Genomic DNA, 17,613 nt, shown 5'->3' with positions numbered 1-17,613 from the left:
GTTTGAGTTAGATTTAGGAACGTCAGTGGGTCCGTCTAAAAGGAACGGGGCGCCCGTCACATCGTAGGGTTTCAGAATAGCCTTAACATAGGGTCAATTCTTTCTCCCCCTCTGATTTTTAGCATATGGATATTAAAAGCAAATAATTAATTTTAGGGGGGGTCTGTCAAGGTAAAATATATATATTATAGAAAATCAATTAGTTTCTTTTAATAGATTACCTAATCAGTGTGAATTAATATAGAGATAATGGAATAATCTATGTGTATGTATGTATGCAAATGTGTATATGCACATGGATTATGTTAATAGTTAATGAATATATAACAAACAGCTTCTGTTTTTATTGTAGACATGAACAACTAAATGATTTCCTGGGAATGACGTATGCATGTGCATGGCTGATAACAGAGAGATTCATGTCGAGTTGGCAAAGATGGCGCTGAGAGGCGAACTCACCCCTCCCATCGGAATTCCTAAGGCGTTACTAAGGCCAAGAGATACATGGATGAACAAATTGCAATGTGTCAAGTTATCAGAAAGAGCAATGAATTTTACTAATCCCACCTAGAAGTAGAATACTATACAACCCCATGTCTACGTAATAAAGTATGCCATTTTGGTGGTTCAGTCTCTGAGTGAGGTTTTTCAACCAGATTAGCAGATTTGGTTAATTAGCTTCTCTGCATGCACTCAGAAATCTTTAATTTGGCGGTGAGCAGTTACCTAGTGTATCTTAAATTGGTGAAACCTCCACACTCAATTGGATTCAGGTCTGGGGAACGGGCGGCCAGTCCATAGCTTCAATGCCTTCATCTTGCAGGAACTGCTGACACACTCCAGCCACATGAGGTCTGGCATTGTCCTGCATTAGGAGGAACCCAGGGCCAACCGCACCAGCATATGGTCTCACAAGGGGTCTAAGGATCTCATCTCGGTACCTAATGGCAGTCAGGCTACCTCTGGCTAACACATGGAGGGCTGTGCGGCCCTCCAAAGAAATGCCACCCCACCATTACTGACCCACTGTCAAACCGGTCATGCTGAAGGATGTTGCAGGCAGCAGATCGCTCTCCACGGCGTCTCCAGACTCTGTCACGTCTGTCACATGTACTCAGTGTGAACCTGCTTTCATCTGTGAAGAGCACAGGGCGCCAGTGGCGACTTTGCCAATCCTGGTGTTCTGTGGCAAATGCCAAGCGTCCTGCACGGTGTTGGGCTGTGAGCACAACCCCCATCTGTGGATGTCGGGTCCTCATACCACCCTCACGGAGTCGGTTTCTAACCGTTTGTGCAGACACATGTACATTTGTGGCCTGCTGGAGGTCATTTTGCAGGGCTCTGGCAGTGCTCCTCCTGTTCCTCGTTGCACAAAGGCGGAGGTAGCGGTCCTGCTGCTGGGTTGTTGCTCTCCTACGGCCCCCTCCACGTCTCCTGGTGTACTGCCCTGTCTCCTGGTAGCGCCTCCAGCCTCTGGACACTACGCTGACAGACACAGCAAACCTTCTTGCCACAGCTCGCACTGATGTGCCATCCTGGATGAGCTGCACTACCTGAGAAACTTCTGTGGGTTGTAGAGTCTGTCTCATGCTACCACGAGTGTGAAAGCACAACCAACATTCAAAAGTGACCAAAACATCAGCCAGAAAGCATTGGTACTGAGATGTGGTCTGTGGTCCCCACCTGCGGAACCACTTCTTTATTGAGGGTGTCTTGATAATTGCCAGTAATTTCCATCTATTGTCTATTCCATTTGCACAACAGCATGTGAAATTGATTGTCAATCAGTGTCGCTTCATAAGTGGACAGTTTGATTTCACAGAAGTTTGATTTACTTGGAGTTATATTCTGTTGTTTAAGTGTTCCCTTTATTTTTTTGAGCAGTGTGTATGTATATATATATATATAATCATAGAATAGAATATATTCTATTTTATATTCTATAATGCAGAATATAAAATATGAAGAAAATAACAGAATATAATACATAAAATAACACAGAAAATCTGGACTATAACATATAGAATATATCAGAATATACAGATTCTATAGAATTATTGAGCATTTATAGATAACGAGTGACAGTGATGGACTACCATGGGACCAATGCCTAATAAGCATGACCCGGAGCTATGGAGATGCCCCCCAGTGATTCCACGTACCCAGCTCCTTTGTGTACCCCTCCTTCTTCTCCAGGAGATGTTCTCCATCGTCCTTAGATCCGTATATTCTGAACTCGTATCTTACCCCAGGTCTGAAGTCTCCTGCAATGTTTTAATATTTGACATCTCAGATCATTTGGCCGAGTCCATTGTTATTAATAATAATATTATGGGGTCACAGTGATTATTCTGGGGTCATACTATTGGGGCTGATATGGGGGCACATTAAATATTTTTGGGTAACAGGAAGGCAATTATTAGTTTGCAGTGATAGTAATGGGGGCTATTGTTGTCTCTGACTATTATAGGGGTAGCGTGGCAATTATGGGTTCACAGATCAATATATGGTGTATTATGGGTTAAAAAGGGGATTAAAGTGATTCCCATGGCACTTTACTAGATTTCATGGGGCAACACGGCTATTATGGGGTCACAGTGATTAATATAGGGTCCTATTAATTATTATGGTGTCCTACAAGGAATAATGGGCACTGGTGCCCTACTAGATATCATGGGGTGCAACAAGGCTATTTTGGGGTCACAGTGATTATTTGGGGCTGTATTTACAACCAGTCTTTGCTGTGATTTGTGTTTTTGTCAAGACTGAAAGATAATTTGTTTACATTACAGTAAGAAAGTTATTTTTTTTTAACAAATGGCTAATATTTACAGGTAATTTTATTTAAAAAATTAAGTTGTTTTTTTAAAGGGTGTGTATATTTTTTCAGCCAAGTTTTGTTTCGAGCTCCACTACATTTAAAATAGTAAAAAAATGAAGAATCATTGCAAACAGGGCAGATTAATAATATCCCACCTACAGGATCAGACTACAAAGGGTTTGTTTGTAGTCTGTCTCCGTGGAAACAGATCTGTATAGAAGCTGTAAAAACCAAACGGTAAGAAATTTGTAATCGAGACTGCTTACAAAATTGCTTAATTTTTTAAGCTAATTCACTGGAGCAATTTAAAAAACATATATATTTTTTAAGTTTTCACACCCTTTAAGTTTACACATTGTTTTTTTATTTCTTGATCTTACGTGATGCGATGACGTCGCTCTGGACGGTGGAGTTGTACTTTTTCCACTGTAGGTCACAATGCTGAGATCTTGGCGCAGCACACCACTCCACAACATATCCGTGAGCATTGGGCGTCTTTCGCCATGTTACATTAACCCCTTCATCTCTGCCAGATGTCCTTTCAGCAATTATTAAATTAGTGCCTAAATTATTTACAGGAGACATTACTATTTCAGGAGAAGTAATAGAACCCCAAAACTCAAGGAAAAGTAACATCTACGAGAAAAATCCAGTAATCTGACAATCTCCTCGGATGAGGTGCCAGATTATCAGAATTTTATTTTAAAATGTAGATGGTCATGTATAATGAATACTACATAACAATTCTAGCTCATATAGATCCATCTTGCACTTCGTATACCTTTTGCAGTGTTTGCAGGTATCCTCAGCTCCGCAGGTGTTGACCCTCCAGCATTATTGTGGGCAGCGATGCTGATATTATACTCTTGTCTCCCTATGGATATTTCGGTGCTGTTCACACCTGAGATGCTGATCTCCCTTTTTGTGTGAGCGCCCTCTAGTGGCCGCACATTTATATTATAGTGAGAGATATTTCCATTAGCTTTGAATATTGCTGAAGGCTGCAAAATAATTGCAAAGAAATAAGGTTAAAAATGTGAAGAAAGTATCCAAAAATTAAATTTGTTAAAGGGGTTGTCCGGGACTTTTATGTCACGGGTGTGTCAGGTGTGACAGACAGTCGCTCTGGATCCGCCTGTAGAAGGTCACTGCGCTTGGCATTGCAAATGCCTTCTTGATCCTCTCATCTCTTTAGTATGGTTATTTCCTTCTTCCTTTAGGACAGAGCAGCGACCTCCACCTTCTGCTGCTGATTGACGCACCCTTGCTTGGTAGTTAAAAACTCTCAGTTTCTCCAGAGAGTCGCCGGTGATACTTCTATGTACAGGCTTGGAGTACTAGCACTTGGCTAGTCTCGTCTTTGGTGCCCCTGGAGGACAGTTGGCGTTATCTCTCTGGTGTATGCTCAAGCTAAGTGTATCCCCTTTGTTTGTCTACCTTGTTGTCTTTAGTTTGTAGTGGGGCCTGACTAGTGCTCACCCCGTTCCCTCCCTATCTAGGGCCTAGCTCTAGGGACATTCAGGGCTTGGGTTCCTGCTCGGCGACAGGTGTGGAACCTATATAGGGATGATGGGGTAGGCAGGGTGATATTAGATCTGCGTAGGGGTCTCCACTCCCCCTTTCCCTAGTTGTTGGACTCCCTTCCCCCTCCTCCCGTCGTTGTACACTTATTCCTTCCCTCAACTTGCGTGACACTTTAACACTGATGGTCTATCCTTAGGATATTACATTGTCAGCGGTGGCTGCAACTGCTCAATTGCTGAGTTGCACAGCATGGCTACGTCGACAGAATAGTGGCCGTGGGGAGAAGGATGTGCAGAACCCGGCCGCGGCCACTATACAGTCGATGGAGCTGTGCTGTGCAGCTCCGTACCTGAGCAGTTCCGGCCGCCGACACCGGGTAAAGCTAACCGGCGGGGTACCGGGTATCCTAAGGATAGGCCATCATAGTTAAAGTCCTGGACATCCCCTTTAAAAGTTTATCCAATCTTTTGCCCTCTTCTGCGCATGCGCCAGTCCTGGTGTCACTTATGGTTCAATGGCTTCATTATTCGCCCTGCAGCATCTATGAAAAATGGAGCAGACGTTGCAGCAGCGAGTGATGAACCCAGAGGTGACACCGGGACCGGCGCATGCACAGAAAGTTGATTCCACTGTTTCGAAATAAAGCAAAATAAACCACGCATGCACCAGTACTGCACTGTGTGGTGTTGGTGAGAAACTTCAAGATGTGTGTGGAGAGGCAAAGAAAGTGAACAATCATGAACTAACCTGTAAAAGTTACATCAAAAGGACCTGGTGGTGCACAGTAAAGTCAATCTTACTGACCAGTGTCAGTCAGCTGCTGCCAAGGCAATTAAAATGAAGGGACATAGCAGAACTAGAACAGGCGCAATGGAGAGTGACCAAGGTAATTAAGGGAATGAGGTGGACTGCAGAACCAAGACAAGTGACCAAACTTGGGGTTACTCAATAAAATCACCAATAATCTTTTCACATATAGGTCCACAAAGATGGCCAAGGGCATCCACCACATCCAAGGAAAAGGATTCTTTACTGTAAAAGCAGTGAGACTATAGATCCAATACTTACTTTCCAGTAGAGGGTAACAATCCTTTTATCATCATCATCATCATCATCATCCTTAACCGATCTCCAAACATCCAGAGCTCCCGTAGGGACTGAAATTAATGTCAGAGAAATAGTAGAAGTCCATTAAAATTGATACTATTTCTACCTGTTTGTGTGTATAATTACAGCTAAAACAAATGCTATGGGCCTCAGGGTCTAAGGGGATTGATCACAGGGACAGCACGGCCATAGCAATGACTTATAGAATTCTTTGTGCCTGAATCCACCACTAGGAGGCGCTACGTACACACAGATTGATACAGAAAGTAGTGAGTTCAGCCTCATGGCTGCTTTACTGTGTAGATAAAACTCATGTAAAGAGAGTACTTTTCTCTCTTAGTGCAGTTTAGCTAACAGCTGTGCTGTACAGACTGGGACATGACGAGCAGAGACATCTCATCATTATTGATGATAGCTCTATTGTTCTGCAGGATAAGGTAAGGTCTCTGTATGCAGCTCCACTGTCACTCCCCGTTACTGTATCAAGTTAATGGACACTTTTCTGACCACTGACTCCCTTTCATCGCAGCTGCCGTAAAGCACACATAATACAGGAAATTATATGTGCTCCAAATATCGCTGTCCCCAGGAAATTTCTTAAAAACTGGATGTTACATTTCTTAGTAAACTGTACCTACCATCTTCCCGGGTCTTGACTGCAAGATGGCTCCAGTTGCTCCATCCCGCCAGTGATAACTCCGCCATACAGCGCACTCCCAGGTCATAGTGAGTATCCGCCTGTAACCCGTCCAGGCGGACTTTGTATATCCCTGTTGGACCTTTTCCTCTAATTGTCACGTTGACCTAATTGATCGGGTTGAGAAAAATGATTCTAAATCTCTGGGTTCCGACATCACATAGAATACGGTCCCTCCGGGATATTTGCCAACGGTCCTATATTTTCCAGGATTGTTCTGATTTTTCCGATACAATGTTGCTCTCTGTCCGGCACCAAAAAGGCTCCAATTTACATAAAACCAAAGAAAGCTTCCCCCTTCCAGCTTGTGGGCTTTCCAAAGAATGATTTGTGGTGTTCCTCGGGGGCGGGACCTAAATATCTCTAATATACTAATATAATGTTGTTTGGTATACACAGCTGACACTCAACAAGCAGAAGTCGCTAAAGTAACATACAAAGATAATCTGGCCAGTATCCTGTTCCCGGAGAGCAATGCATTATGGGATCTTAATGCAGCTACCTTCATGGATAAAAATGTATACATCATGGGGCTCTTTAAAACCTATACCAACATTATTTTAGTTAAAGATTATTACAGAAAATACATTTTTAATTGCATGTTGTATTTAATATACAACAATTTAATATGCATGTTGTGTTATAATGACCCCCAATGGTGGTGAAGAGGTGGCGAAGAGGTGGTGAAGAGGTGGCAGTCACATTAGGACTCCCAAACACAATGGGGCAACTAACACTAGTATTCTACGCGGAGCCATGTCTGCGCTCTACATCTGGGCCTCTGGTGCATGCGCAGAATAATAGTTCAGGGAAATATGAAAAAGCAACGTTGAGACACAAAATAACTGAGAAGGTGACAGATTCCAGTCCTCACTTACCAGATCCTTCACCTGACACCGGATCTGCAGGGAGGAGTAATCTGCTCTCATGGACCAGGATAATGAGATCATGGAGGAGCTCTCAAGAGTTGCTCTTAAATTGAAAGGAGGCAGCAGCAGAACTGGGGAAAGTAAGAAGAGTTACAGTACTGTTCAAAATAGTGTTCAAAAAGCACAAAATTGTTATTCTAGTTGTTATTTCTCTGCATTTGGAAACATTGCACACTTTTCTAATTCAAAACATGAAGAGAAATGTAGATAATTTTTAACTACTTTACAGAAAATAACAAAAAATTAACATTGTTCTGTTTTAAAAAATAGCAGTGTCTGCATTTGTCTTTACAAACTCACAATATATCTTTTTATTTGAGCATTTAGCATCCCTGTGAATCACTAACCTAATATTTAGTTGTTACCCACAGTTTTTTAGAACTGCTTCACATCTATGTTGCATAGAGTCAACCAACTTCTGGCACCTGTTATTCCAGTCCAGGATGCTTTGACTACATCCCACAATTGTTTGCCATTTGTTGGCTTTGCCACAGAAACGGCATTTTTGATGTCACCCCACAAGTGTTCTATCAGATTAATGTTCGGGGATTGGGCTGGCCACTCCATAACCTCAATTTTGTTGGGCTGGAACCAAGATTTTGCTCGTTTACTGGTGTGTTTAGGGTCGTTGTCTTGTTGAAACACCCATTTGAAGGACATATCCTCTTCAGCGTAAGGCAACATAACCTCTTCAAGTATTTTAATATATGCAAACTGCTCCATGATCCCTGGTATGTGGTAAATAAGTCCGCCACCATAGTAAGAGAAACATGGCCATATCATGATGCTTCCACCATGCTTCACTGTCTTCAGAGTTTACTGCAGCTTGAATGCAGAGTTTGGGGGTCGTCTGATGAACTGTCTGCTGCCCTTGGACCCAAAAAGAACAATTTTACTTTCCTCAGTCCACAAAATGTTTCTCCATTTCTCTTTAGGCCAGTTGATGTGTTCTTTGGCAAATTGTATCCGCTTGAGTACATGTCTTTTTTTTTTTAACAGTGGGACTTTGCAGGGACTTCTTGCTAAGAGATTAGCTTCACACAGGCGTCTTCTAACGGTCACAGTCCTCACAGGTAAATTTAGACCATCTTTGATCATCTTGGAGCTGATCATTGGCTGAGCCTTTGCCATTCTGGCTATTCTTCCATCCATTCGAATGGTAGTCTTCCGTTTTCTTCCACGTCTCTCTGGTTTTGTTTTCCATTTTAAAGCATTGGAGATCATTTTAGCTGAACAGCCGATAATTATCTGCACTTCTTTATAAGTTTTACCCTCTCCAATCAACTTTGTAATCAAAGTACGCTGTTCTTCTGAACAATGTCTGGAACGACCCATATTTCTCAGGCTTTCAAGGAGAAATGCATGTACAACATGTGTCGGCTTCACCTTTAAATAAGGGTCACCTGATTCACACCTGTTTCCTCACAGAATGACTGACCTCACTAATTGAACTCCGCTATTATATTGAACACACTCCGTGAATGATACATCTCATTATTAACCATCGGATTTATAATATTGCTCGATCATACGTCACATCCACACGGTGCCCAGATGGATCGTACCTCTCTGGTGTAGATGCACAATGGAGTTGAGGCTCCTCTCTCCTAGGAGGTTGGTAGCAGTCATGGTAAAGTTATACACCGGCTGCTTCTCCGGAATCAGTAAAATACAGTGATCTCTTTTGCAGGAATAGGATTTGGTGGAAAACCTTAAAAAAAAAAAATATGTTATCAAATGTAAATGTAGGATAGATATAATACAGTAAGGAGTAGACAGGGAAGAGGGAGAGGAGGGGGATGCAGCTGCAGCAGTTTCTCAGGGTCAGTGCTGTGAGAGGGAGGAGAGGGATCACATTACAGCCTTTGTGCTCCTGCCTATGCATGTGACTGCAGGGGGAGACATCTGATTGACAGGTCTGAGGAGGAACCCACCAGTTCTTAACGGGACTGTGCTATCTGGACAGTCGCTCTAAATAAAGTTCCATGCAGTCTCCTAAGAAACAAGTTATCCCTTATCCACAGGGTAGGAGGCAACTCACCGATTGCTGTGGGACCGACTGCTGGGACCCCTAGCAATTCCTAGATCAGATCTCTGGACCCCCAAAAAGTGACTTCTACAGCCCCTTATGAATATAGCAGAGGTGCGCATGCTCTGCTTCTGCTCCATTCAAGATGGGACTGCAGAGCCCCAATTTTGAGAAAGTGGGGGAAGGGGGGAGTCATTGCAGTCAGGCCCCCTGGGATCAGCAGGTTATCAGTGTAGGGGATAACTTATTATTTTTTTAATAACCCTTTAATGATTCTAGTATGACCCTCCACATTTAGCCACTAGAGGGTAGCACAAAGCCAGAAAACATATTATTAAAAAAAAACAACTCAGGGAATCTGTCACCAGGTTTTTGTTATTTGATCTGAGAGCAGCATAAAATAGGACAAGAAAGCCTGATTCCAGCGACGTGTCACTTATTGGGCTGTGTTCTGTAGTTTTAATACAATCAGTGTTTTATCAGCAGGAGATTATCACTGCAGGACTAGGTGTCACATGCAGGCCAGACAGGCTAATCTTTGTAACCCCGCCCCCACCACTCATTGGCAGCTTGATGACAATGTTACAATGTATACAGGAAGCTGCCAATCAGTGGTGAGGGGCGGAGTTATACACAGCTCAGCATTCTGAGCACTGCAACATGTACAGAAGACAAAACAGGGATTCTATCAAAAACTGCACCAAGCAGCCCAGTAAGTCACACATTCCTGGAATCAGGGTCTCTGCCCCTACATCCTGCAGCTTTCAGATTAAACAGCAAAAACCTACTGACAGATTCCCTTTAAGGACAAAGATTTTTTTTATATTTTAGCTTTTTCAATACTGTGTTTTGAAAACCATAACGTTTTCATTGATGTACCCGTGATTAGGGTGAGTATGGAGCTCCCTCTAGTGGTGGCTGCAGATAATTGTATCATGCAAGGAACATTGGGCCCAATGATTGTAGAAGGAGGAGACATTGGGAGAATTTCTAGAAATCTCTGCGTTATTTCTTCTGACAGTTTTCCTATTATTACTGAATGTTCCTACCATTCATGTAGGACGTAGTCAACCTTGAGAATCTGATAGAAGTTATAGATCGGTCCAGGGATCCAGCTGCAGATTAAGGATTCCATATCTTGGGTCACACATGAAAAGTTTTTCGGTTGATCTGGTGGTCCTGAAACAACGTGGCAAGAATAAACCACACAAAAAAGGATGGAGACCCCCCCCCCCCCATTTTAAAAATCTCCACCTAATTCTTTCCCTGCCTAAATAATGCTGCCATATGGTGCTAAAGAATAATACTGTGTACTTCCAAATTCCAAGTAAAAATACTTTACCAATGGAATACTGGTATAAAGTAACATATATAGTGCCAAGGATTAATGACATTCTATAAGTATCTGGTGAGTGATGGAGGTGACGGGCAGTCACCAGATACTGATGATGAGGATGACGGGCGGTCACCAGATACTGATGATGGAGGCGACCGGCGGTCACCAGATACTGATGATGGAGATGACGGGCAGTCACCAGATACTGATGATGAGGATGACGGGCGGTCACCAGATACTGATGATGGAGGCGACGGGCAGTCACCAGATACTGATGATGGAGGTGACGGGCAATCACCAGAAACTGATGATGGAGGCGACGGGCAGTCACCAGATACTGATGATGGAGGTGACGGGCGGTCACCAGATACTGATGATGGAGATGACGGGCGGTCACCGGATACTGACGATGGAAGAGACGGGCGGTCACCAGATACTGATGATTGAGGTGACGGGCGGTCACCAGATACTGATGATGGAAGAGACGGGCGGTCACCAGATACTGATGATGGAGGTGACGGGCGGTCACCAGATACTGATGATTGAGGTGACGGGCGGTCACCAGATACTGATGATTGAGGTGACGGGCGGTCACCAGATACTGATGATGGAGGAGACGGGCAGTCACCAGATACTGATGATTGAGGTGACGGGCGGTCACCAAATACTGATGATTGAGGAGAGGGGCAGTCACCAGATACTGATGATAGAGGTGACAGGTGAAGTGATGGGATTTACATTTCTCTTTTGTTGATTCACTTTGCATTTTGTTAATTGATAAAAATTAATAATTAACACTTCTATTTTTAAGACCTTCTTACTTTGCAGCATCCTCCTCACACCTGACTATAACATTCCTTTGTTCATTAGCATGGTATGAGCCTGGACAATTTCCTTCACAATACTGCCTAGACTTTGCTGACCTATGGTGTTAAATACTAATAATGAGTAACCAGCACATAATAACAGAACAATACATGCTTAAATATTGCTGCCATATAGTGCTAAATAATAATACTTACATGCAAAACATGCATATTAGTGTCATACAGTAACCACATATTCTATAACCTACTTAATAGTTAAATACATTGACCCCATAATATACAGTGGCATGTAAAAGTTTGGGCACCCCTGGTCAAAATTACTGTTATTGTGAACAGTTAAGCAAGTTGATGAAGAAATGACCTCTATAAGGCCTAAAGTTACAGATGACACATTTCCTTTTGTATTTTAGGCAAACAAAAAAAGATATATTGTCATTTTTTACATTTTAAAAAATGACAAAAAGGAGAATGGGCCGATGCAAAAGTTTGGACACCCTGCATGGTTAGCACCTAATAGCACCCCCTTTTGAAAGTATCACAGCTTGTAAACACTTTTTATAGCATGACAAGAGGCTTTCAGTTTTTGTTTGAGGGATTTTCATCTATTGTTCCTTGGAGAATTCTTCCAGTTCTGTGAGATTCCTGGGTCGTCTTGCATGCTCTGCTATTTTGAGGTCTAGACACAGATTTTCAATGATGTTCAGATCAGGGGACTGTGAGGGCCATTGTAAAACCTTCAGCATGCGCCTTTAGAGGTCGTCTATTGTGGATTTTGATGTGTGTTTAGGATCTTTATCCATTTGTAGATGCCATCCTCTATTCCACTTCAGCTTTTATACAGATGGTGTTATGTTTGCATCAATAATTGGTTGAAATTTCATTGACTCCATTCTTCCCTCTACCCATGAAATGTTCCCCGTGCCATTGGCTGCAACACAACCTCAAAGCATGATTGATCCACCCCCATGCTTAATGGTTGGCGAGATTTTCCTTTCCTGAAATTCTGTGCCCTTTTTTCTCCACGCATACAGTTGTGCTCAAAAGTTTACATACCCCGGCAGAATTTTCCTTTCTTGGCCTTGTTTCAGAGAATATGAATGATAACAAAATAACTTTTTCTCCACTCATGGTTATTGGTTGGGTGAAGCCATTTATTGTCAAACTACTGTGTTTTCTGTTTTTAAATTTTAATGACAACCAAAAACATCTAAATGACCCTGATCAAAAGTTCACATACCCCAGTTCTTAATACCGTGTATTGCCCCCTCTAACATCAATGACAGCTTGAAGTCTTTTGTGGTAGTTGTGGATGAGGTTCTTTATTTTCTCAGATGGTAAAGCTGCCCATTCTTCCTGGCAAAAAGCCTCCAGTTCCTGTAAATTCCTGGGCTATGTGGCATGAACTGCGCACTTGAGATCTCCCCAGAGTGGCTCAATGATATTGAGGTTGGGAGACTGAGATGGCCACTCCAGAACCTTCACTTTGTTCTGCTGTTGCCAATGACAGGTCGAATTGGCCTCGTGTTTTGGATCGTTGTCATGTTGGAATGTCCAAGTGCGTCCCATGCGCAGCTTCCAGGCTGATGAGTGCAAATTTGCCTCCAGTATTTGCTGATAACATGCAGCATTCATCTTTCCTTCAACGTTTACCAAGTTTCCTGTGCCTTTGTAGCTCACACATCCCAAAAACATCAGCGATCCACCTCCGTGCTTTACTGTAGGAATGGTGTTCCTTTCATCATGGGCCTTGTTGACCTCTCTCCAAATGTAACGTTTATATTTGTGACCAAAAAGTTCAATTTTGGTCTCATCATTCCAAATTACCTTGTTCCAGAAGTTTTGAGGCTTATCTCTGTGCTGTTTGGCATATTGTAGGCGAGATACTTTGTGGCATTTGCACAGTAATGGCTTTCTTCTGGTGCCTCGACCATGCAGCTTATTTTTCTACAAGTGCCTCCTTATTGTGCATCTTGAAACAGCCACAGTGCTAGTTTTCAGAGAGTCCTGAATTTCAGCTGATGTTATTTGTGGGTTTTTCTTTGCACCCCGTACAATTTTCCTGGCAGTTGTAGCCGAAATTTTAGTTGGACTACCTGACCGTGGTTTGGTTTTTACAGAGCCCCTGATTTTCCATTTATTAATCACAGTTTGAACGCTGCTAACTGGCATTATCAATTCCTTGGATATCTTTTTGTATCCCTTTCCTGTGTTATACAGTTCAACTACCTTTTCCCGTAGATCCGTTAACAATTCTTTTGCTTTCCCCATGACTCACAATCCAGAAACGTCAGTGGCTGGATGAAGGATGCAAGAGTCTGTCTGGATCCCAGAAGCTCACTCAGCTTGTATGCACACACACTGATTACAAGGAAACAGGTCACAGGTGAGGATGTTACCTTTAGTAGCCATTCAAACCTATTTGTGTCAAATTCTGTGCATGTTATCAGGCCAAAATCACCAGGGTATGAGAACTTTTGATCAGGGTCATTTAGATGTTTTTGGTTGTCATTAAGACTTAAAAAGAGAAAACACAGTAGTTTGACAATAAATAGCTTCACCCAACCAATAACCATGAAACAAGGCCAAGAAAGGAAAAATTCTGCCGGGGTATGTAAACTTTTGAGCACAATGGTACCTGTGATCATTGTGTCCACAGACTTCTTTTTTAACCTCATCGGTCCACAGGACTTGTTTCCAAAGTGCATCAGGCTTGTTTAGATGTTCTTTTGCTACTTCTGACGCTGAATTTTATGGTGAGGACACAGGAGAGGTTTTCTTCAGATGACTTTTCCATGAAGGTGATATTTGTACAGGTGTCTCTGAACAGTAGAACAATGAACCACAACTACAGAGTCTGCTAAATGTTTCTGAAGGTCTTTTGCAGTCAAGCAGGGGTTCTGATTGCCTCTCCAGCAATCCTACAAGCAGCTCTCACTGAAATTTTGCTTGGTCTTCCAGACCTTATCTTGACCTCCACTGTTCCTGGTAACTGAAATTTCTTAATTATATTTCAAACTGAGGAAAGCGCAACTTGAAAACACTTTGCTGTCTTCTTATTGCCTTCTCCTGCTTTGTGGTCGTCCACCATTTTCATTTTCAGAGTGCTCGGCAGCCGCTTAGAAGAACCCATGGCTGCTGTTTTTTGGCACAAGGTTAGAGGAGCTGGGTTTTTATAAAGCTGGGAAATTTGTTTTCCTAACAATGATGGTGAACAAGCCATAACCCTAACAGGTTAATTCAGGTCTGAAACCTTAATCAAAGTTATCTGAGCACACATCTTCAAGGGTGCCCAAACTTTTGCATCAGCCCATTTTCCTTTTTGTAATTTTTAAAATGTAAAAAAATAACTTTTTTTTTGGGGAATAAAAAATCAAAGGAAATGTGTCATCTTTAACTTTAATATCTTACTCTCATAATATGTCTACACAGAACCTACAGAGCGCAAATAAAAGTGATTCACTTTGCCAAAATAATAATACTATATAGCGGTGAAGTAATACCGCAGCCGGTGTCATCAGTCCCTGGGAAGAAGGAACCTTCCAGAATGATCACATAGGGAGATGATCACACCCTCGATCCACGGGTCACACTTACTGCTGACGATGAGCACGTTCCCGGGAGTGATGTCATCTCCGATATTATCCACCACACACAGGACGGTGCTTCCATCTGATCTTGTCCTTGTCACATTTTTTACTGAGATGACGTAACTGTCCGTCCCCATGTCGCGGGATTGCTCCATCTTTTTAGAACGGTACATCATTTCTTGTATGGTCTGATCCCGTCCAGGCAGACAGCAAAAAGTGACATCGGACCCCTCCAGGACCACTCGCTCGTGTGGGTAAATTACTGTGCTGGATCTCTCCTTATTGTCTCCTGAAGGGAAAAAGTGAGGGAATAAGGGGTTAACAATTAATTAATAGGAGGTGATTAAGACCCTTATACTCAGTCTGGCGGATACGTCACCACTTTCACTGAGGTTTCAGTTGTGGTTGTGGTGAAAACCACTAAAGTCAATGAGAAAAAAAAACAAGTGAGACTTTCATATCATAGACTGTGGTGGCAATGAGTCGAGCACTGAACTGGCTCCTCGTTACAGCCACTGCACTCACCACTAGGGGGAGCTCACTACATACAGATTTGTACAGTCACCACTAGGGGGAGCGCTTCACATACAGATTTATACAGCTACTACTAGGGGGAGCTCACTACATACAGATTTATACAGCCACCACTAGAGGGATCTCACTGCAGATGGATTTATACATCCACCACTAGGGGGAGCGCACTACATACAGATTTATACTGCCACCACTAGAGGGAGCTCAGTACATACAGATTTATACATCCACCACTAGAGGGAGCTCACTACATACAGATTTATACATCCACCACTAGAGGGAGCTCACTACATACAGATTTATACAGCCACCACTAGGAAGAGCTCACTACATACAGATTTATACAGTCACCACTAGAGGGAGCTCACTACATACAGATTTATACAGCCACCACTAGAGGGAGCTCACTACATACAGATTTATACAGCCACCACTAGAGGGAGCTCACTACATACAGATTTATACAGCCACCACTAGGGGGAGCTCACTACATACAGATTTATACAGCCACCACTAGAAGGAGCTCACTACATGCAGATTTATACAGCCACCACTAGAGGGAGCTCACTGCATACAGATTTATACAGCCACCACTAGAGAGAGCTCACTACATACAGATTTATACAGCCACCACTAGGAAGAGCTCACTACATACAGATTTATACAGTCACCACTAGAGGGAGCTCACTACATACAGATTTATACAGCCACCACTAGAGGGAGCTCACTACATACAGATTTATACAGCCACCACTAGAGGGAGCTCACTACATACAGATTTATACAGACACCACTAGGGGGAGCTCACTACATACAGATTTATACAGCCACCACTAGAGGGATCTCACTACATACAGACATATACATCCACCACTAGAGGGAGCTCACTACATACTGATTTATACAGTCATAACTAGAAAGAGCTCACTACATACAGATTTATACAGACACCACTAGGGGGAACTCACTACATACAGATTTATACAGCCACCACTAGATGGAGCTCACTACATACAGATTTATACAGCCACCACTAGAGGGATCTCACTACATACAGATTTATACTGCCACCACTAGAGGGAGCTCACTACATACAGATTTATACAGCCACCACTAGGAGCCTGTACTCTGTGAAGGAGGGTGTATCGTTTCGTTTGCTTCCTAGGAGGCATCAGGTTTTTTTTGCATCCAGGTATCCCCCTCCCCTCTCTGACCCAGGGAAGAGAGGGGTTTAGTGGATGAACTGTGGGGCTGAGTCCTGTCTCCCACCCGGAGAGGGGTGGGAGCTCATTGCTACCGGCACAGAGGGTCACCAGATCCAGCAAGGCCCAAAGCATGGAGGAGCCCAGGAAGACCCAGGAGGACTGCAAAGCCCCTAAAGCTGAGGCGAGGGCCACTGCGGTGTCTCCTCCCGGAGGTGAGCGGAGTACTCGCAGAGGTGCAGCGGCGGCGGTGCAGAAGGATTGGGGCATGAGGGCTGCACGGAAGAAGGGTTACCAGCTATGGCTCCCTCTGTGAGTATGAGGAGGTTGGGAAGACCCTGAGAGGGAGGAGATGAAGGAGGCGAGGCAGGCTGCAGACAGAGCCTCCCGCACGGAGAAGTCTGCCCTAACAGCTAGGATATCCAGCCTGGGGATATGCATCGAGGGCATGGAAGCCTGGAGAGCAGCCATATTAGACAACAGCGGGTCCTTTTGGAAAAAAATGGAAAATGAGGATCGGTTCCACAACATGGCTGCTGCAAAGGAGCCAGAGGAGTCTCGGCGTCCGACCCAGGTGGAGGCACTGTAAGTGATCTCCAGGCCACACACCGGGATAGATCCAGTGCAGGTCCCACTCCCATCAGACAATAGTATTTCAGAGGATGATGGGGGTGATGCGGATGATAGCAGCAGTGATATCAGCAGCAGTGGGGGTTGCCTCGTCATGCAGCAGATCCGTCAGCTACAGTCCCCAGTAAATTATGCCCACCTGAAGTTTGGGATGAGGTCTGCAGGGACACGGCAACCAGGAGGGGGAAAAGAAACGGAGAAAAAGGAAGAAAACATCGGAGGAGAAGTTGGTGTTTGTCCTCCTTCCTGGGACCCTCCGATCCCGCTGTGTGGAGCCCGCTACCCACCCCGGCCCGGACCCTGCAGTGGGTCCGGTGCGAGGGAGTGGGGAGAGTACAAGACATAGGGCGCAGGTCACCGTCTCTGCTGGGGGTACAATGTGCGTGGTCT

General features: G+C 43.6%; 1 protein-coding gene across 2 annotated transcripts in view; it reads right to left on the bottom strand.

Annotated features, from left to right (window-relative positions):
* The window catches only part of LOC141271759 (oncostatin-M-specific receptor subunit beta-like), a 118,238-nt gene that overhangs the window by 15,030 nt on the left and 85,595 nt on the right, over positions 1-17,613 (bottom strand). For both annotated transcript variants that reach the window (XM_073681869.1, XM_073681878.1), the window contains exons 5-13: positions 14,865-15,146; positions 10,157-10,286; positions 8,644-8,789; positions 7,028-7,149; positions 6,091-6,256; positions 5,414-5,502; positions 3,603-3,822; positions 3,202-3,384; positions 2,163-2,264 (exon numbers count right to left, since the gene is read on the bottom strand). In XM_073681869.1, the coding sequence (XP_073537970.1) occupies positions 2,163-2,264; positions 3,202-3,384; positions 3,603-3,822; positions 5,414-5,502; positions 6,091-6,256; positions 7,028-7,149; positions 8,644-8,789; positions 10,157-10,286; positions 14,865-15,146 (1,440 nt within the window). The remainder of the gene's footprint in view (positions 1-2,162; positions 2,265-3,201; positions 3,385-3,602; positions 3,823-5,413; positions 5,503-6,090; positions 6,257-7,027; positions 7,150-8,643; positions 8,790-10,156; positions 10,287-14,864; positions 15,147-17,613) is intronic.

This window comes from Phyllobates terribilis, unplaced genomic scaffold (genome assembly GCF_046119375.1).
Source record: "Phyllobates terribilis strain yellow unplaced genomic scaffold, ASM4611937v1 Scaffold_1__5_contigs__length_1240528914, whole genome shotgun sequence".
Classification (NCBI taxonomy): domain Eukaryota; kingdom Metazoa; phylum Chordata; class Amphibia; order Anura; family Dendrobatidae; genus Phyllobates; species Phyllobates terribilis.
The sequence above is the reverse complement of the archived record's forward strand: the minus strand, read 5'-3'. Positions and strand labels throughout refer to the sequence as shown.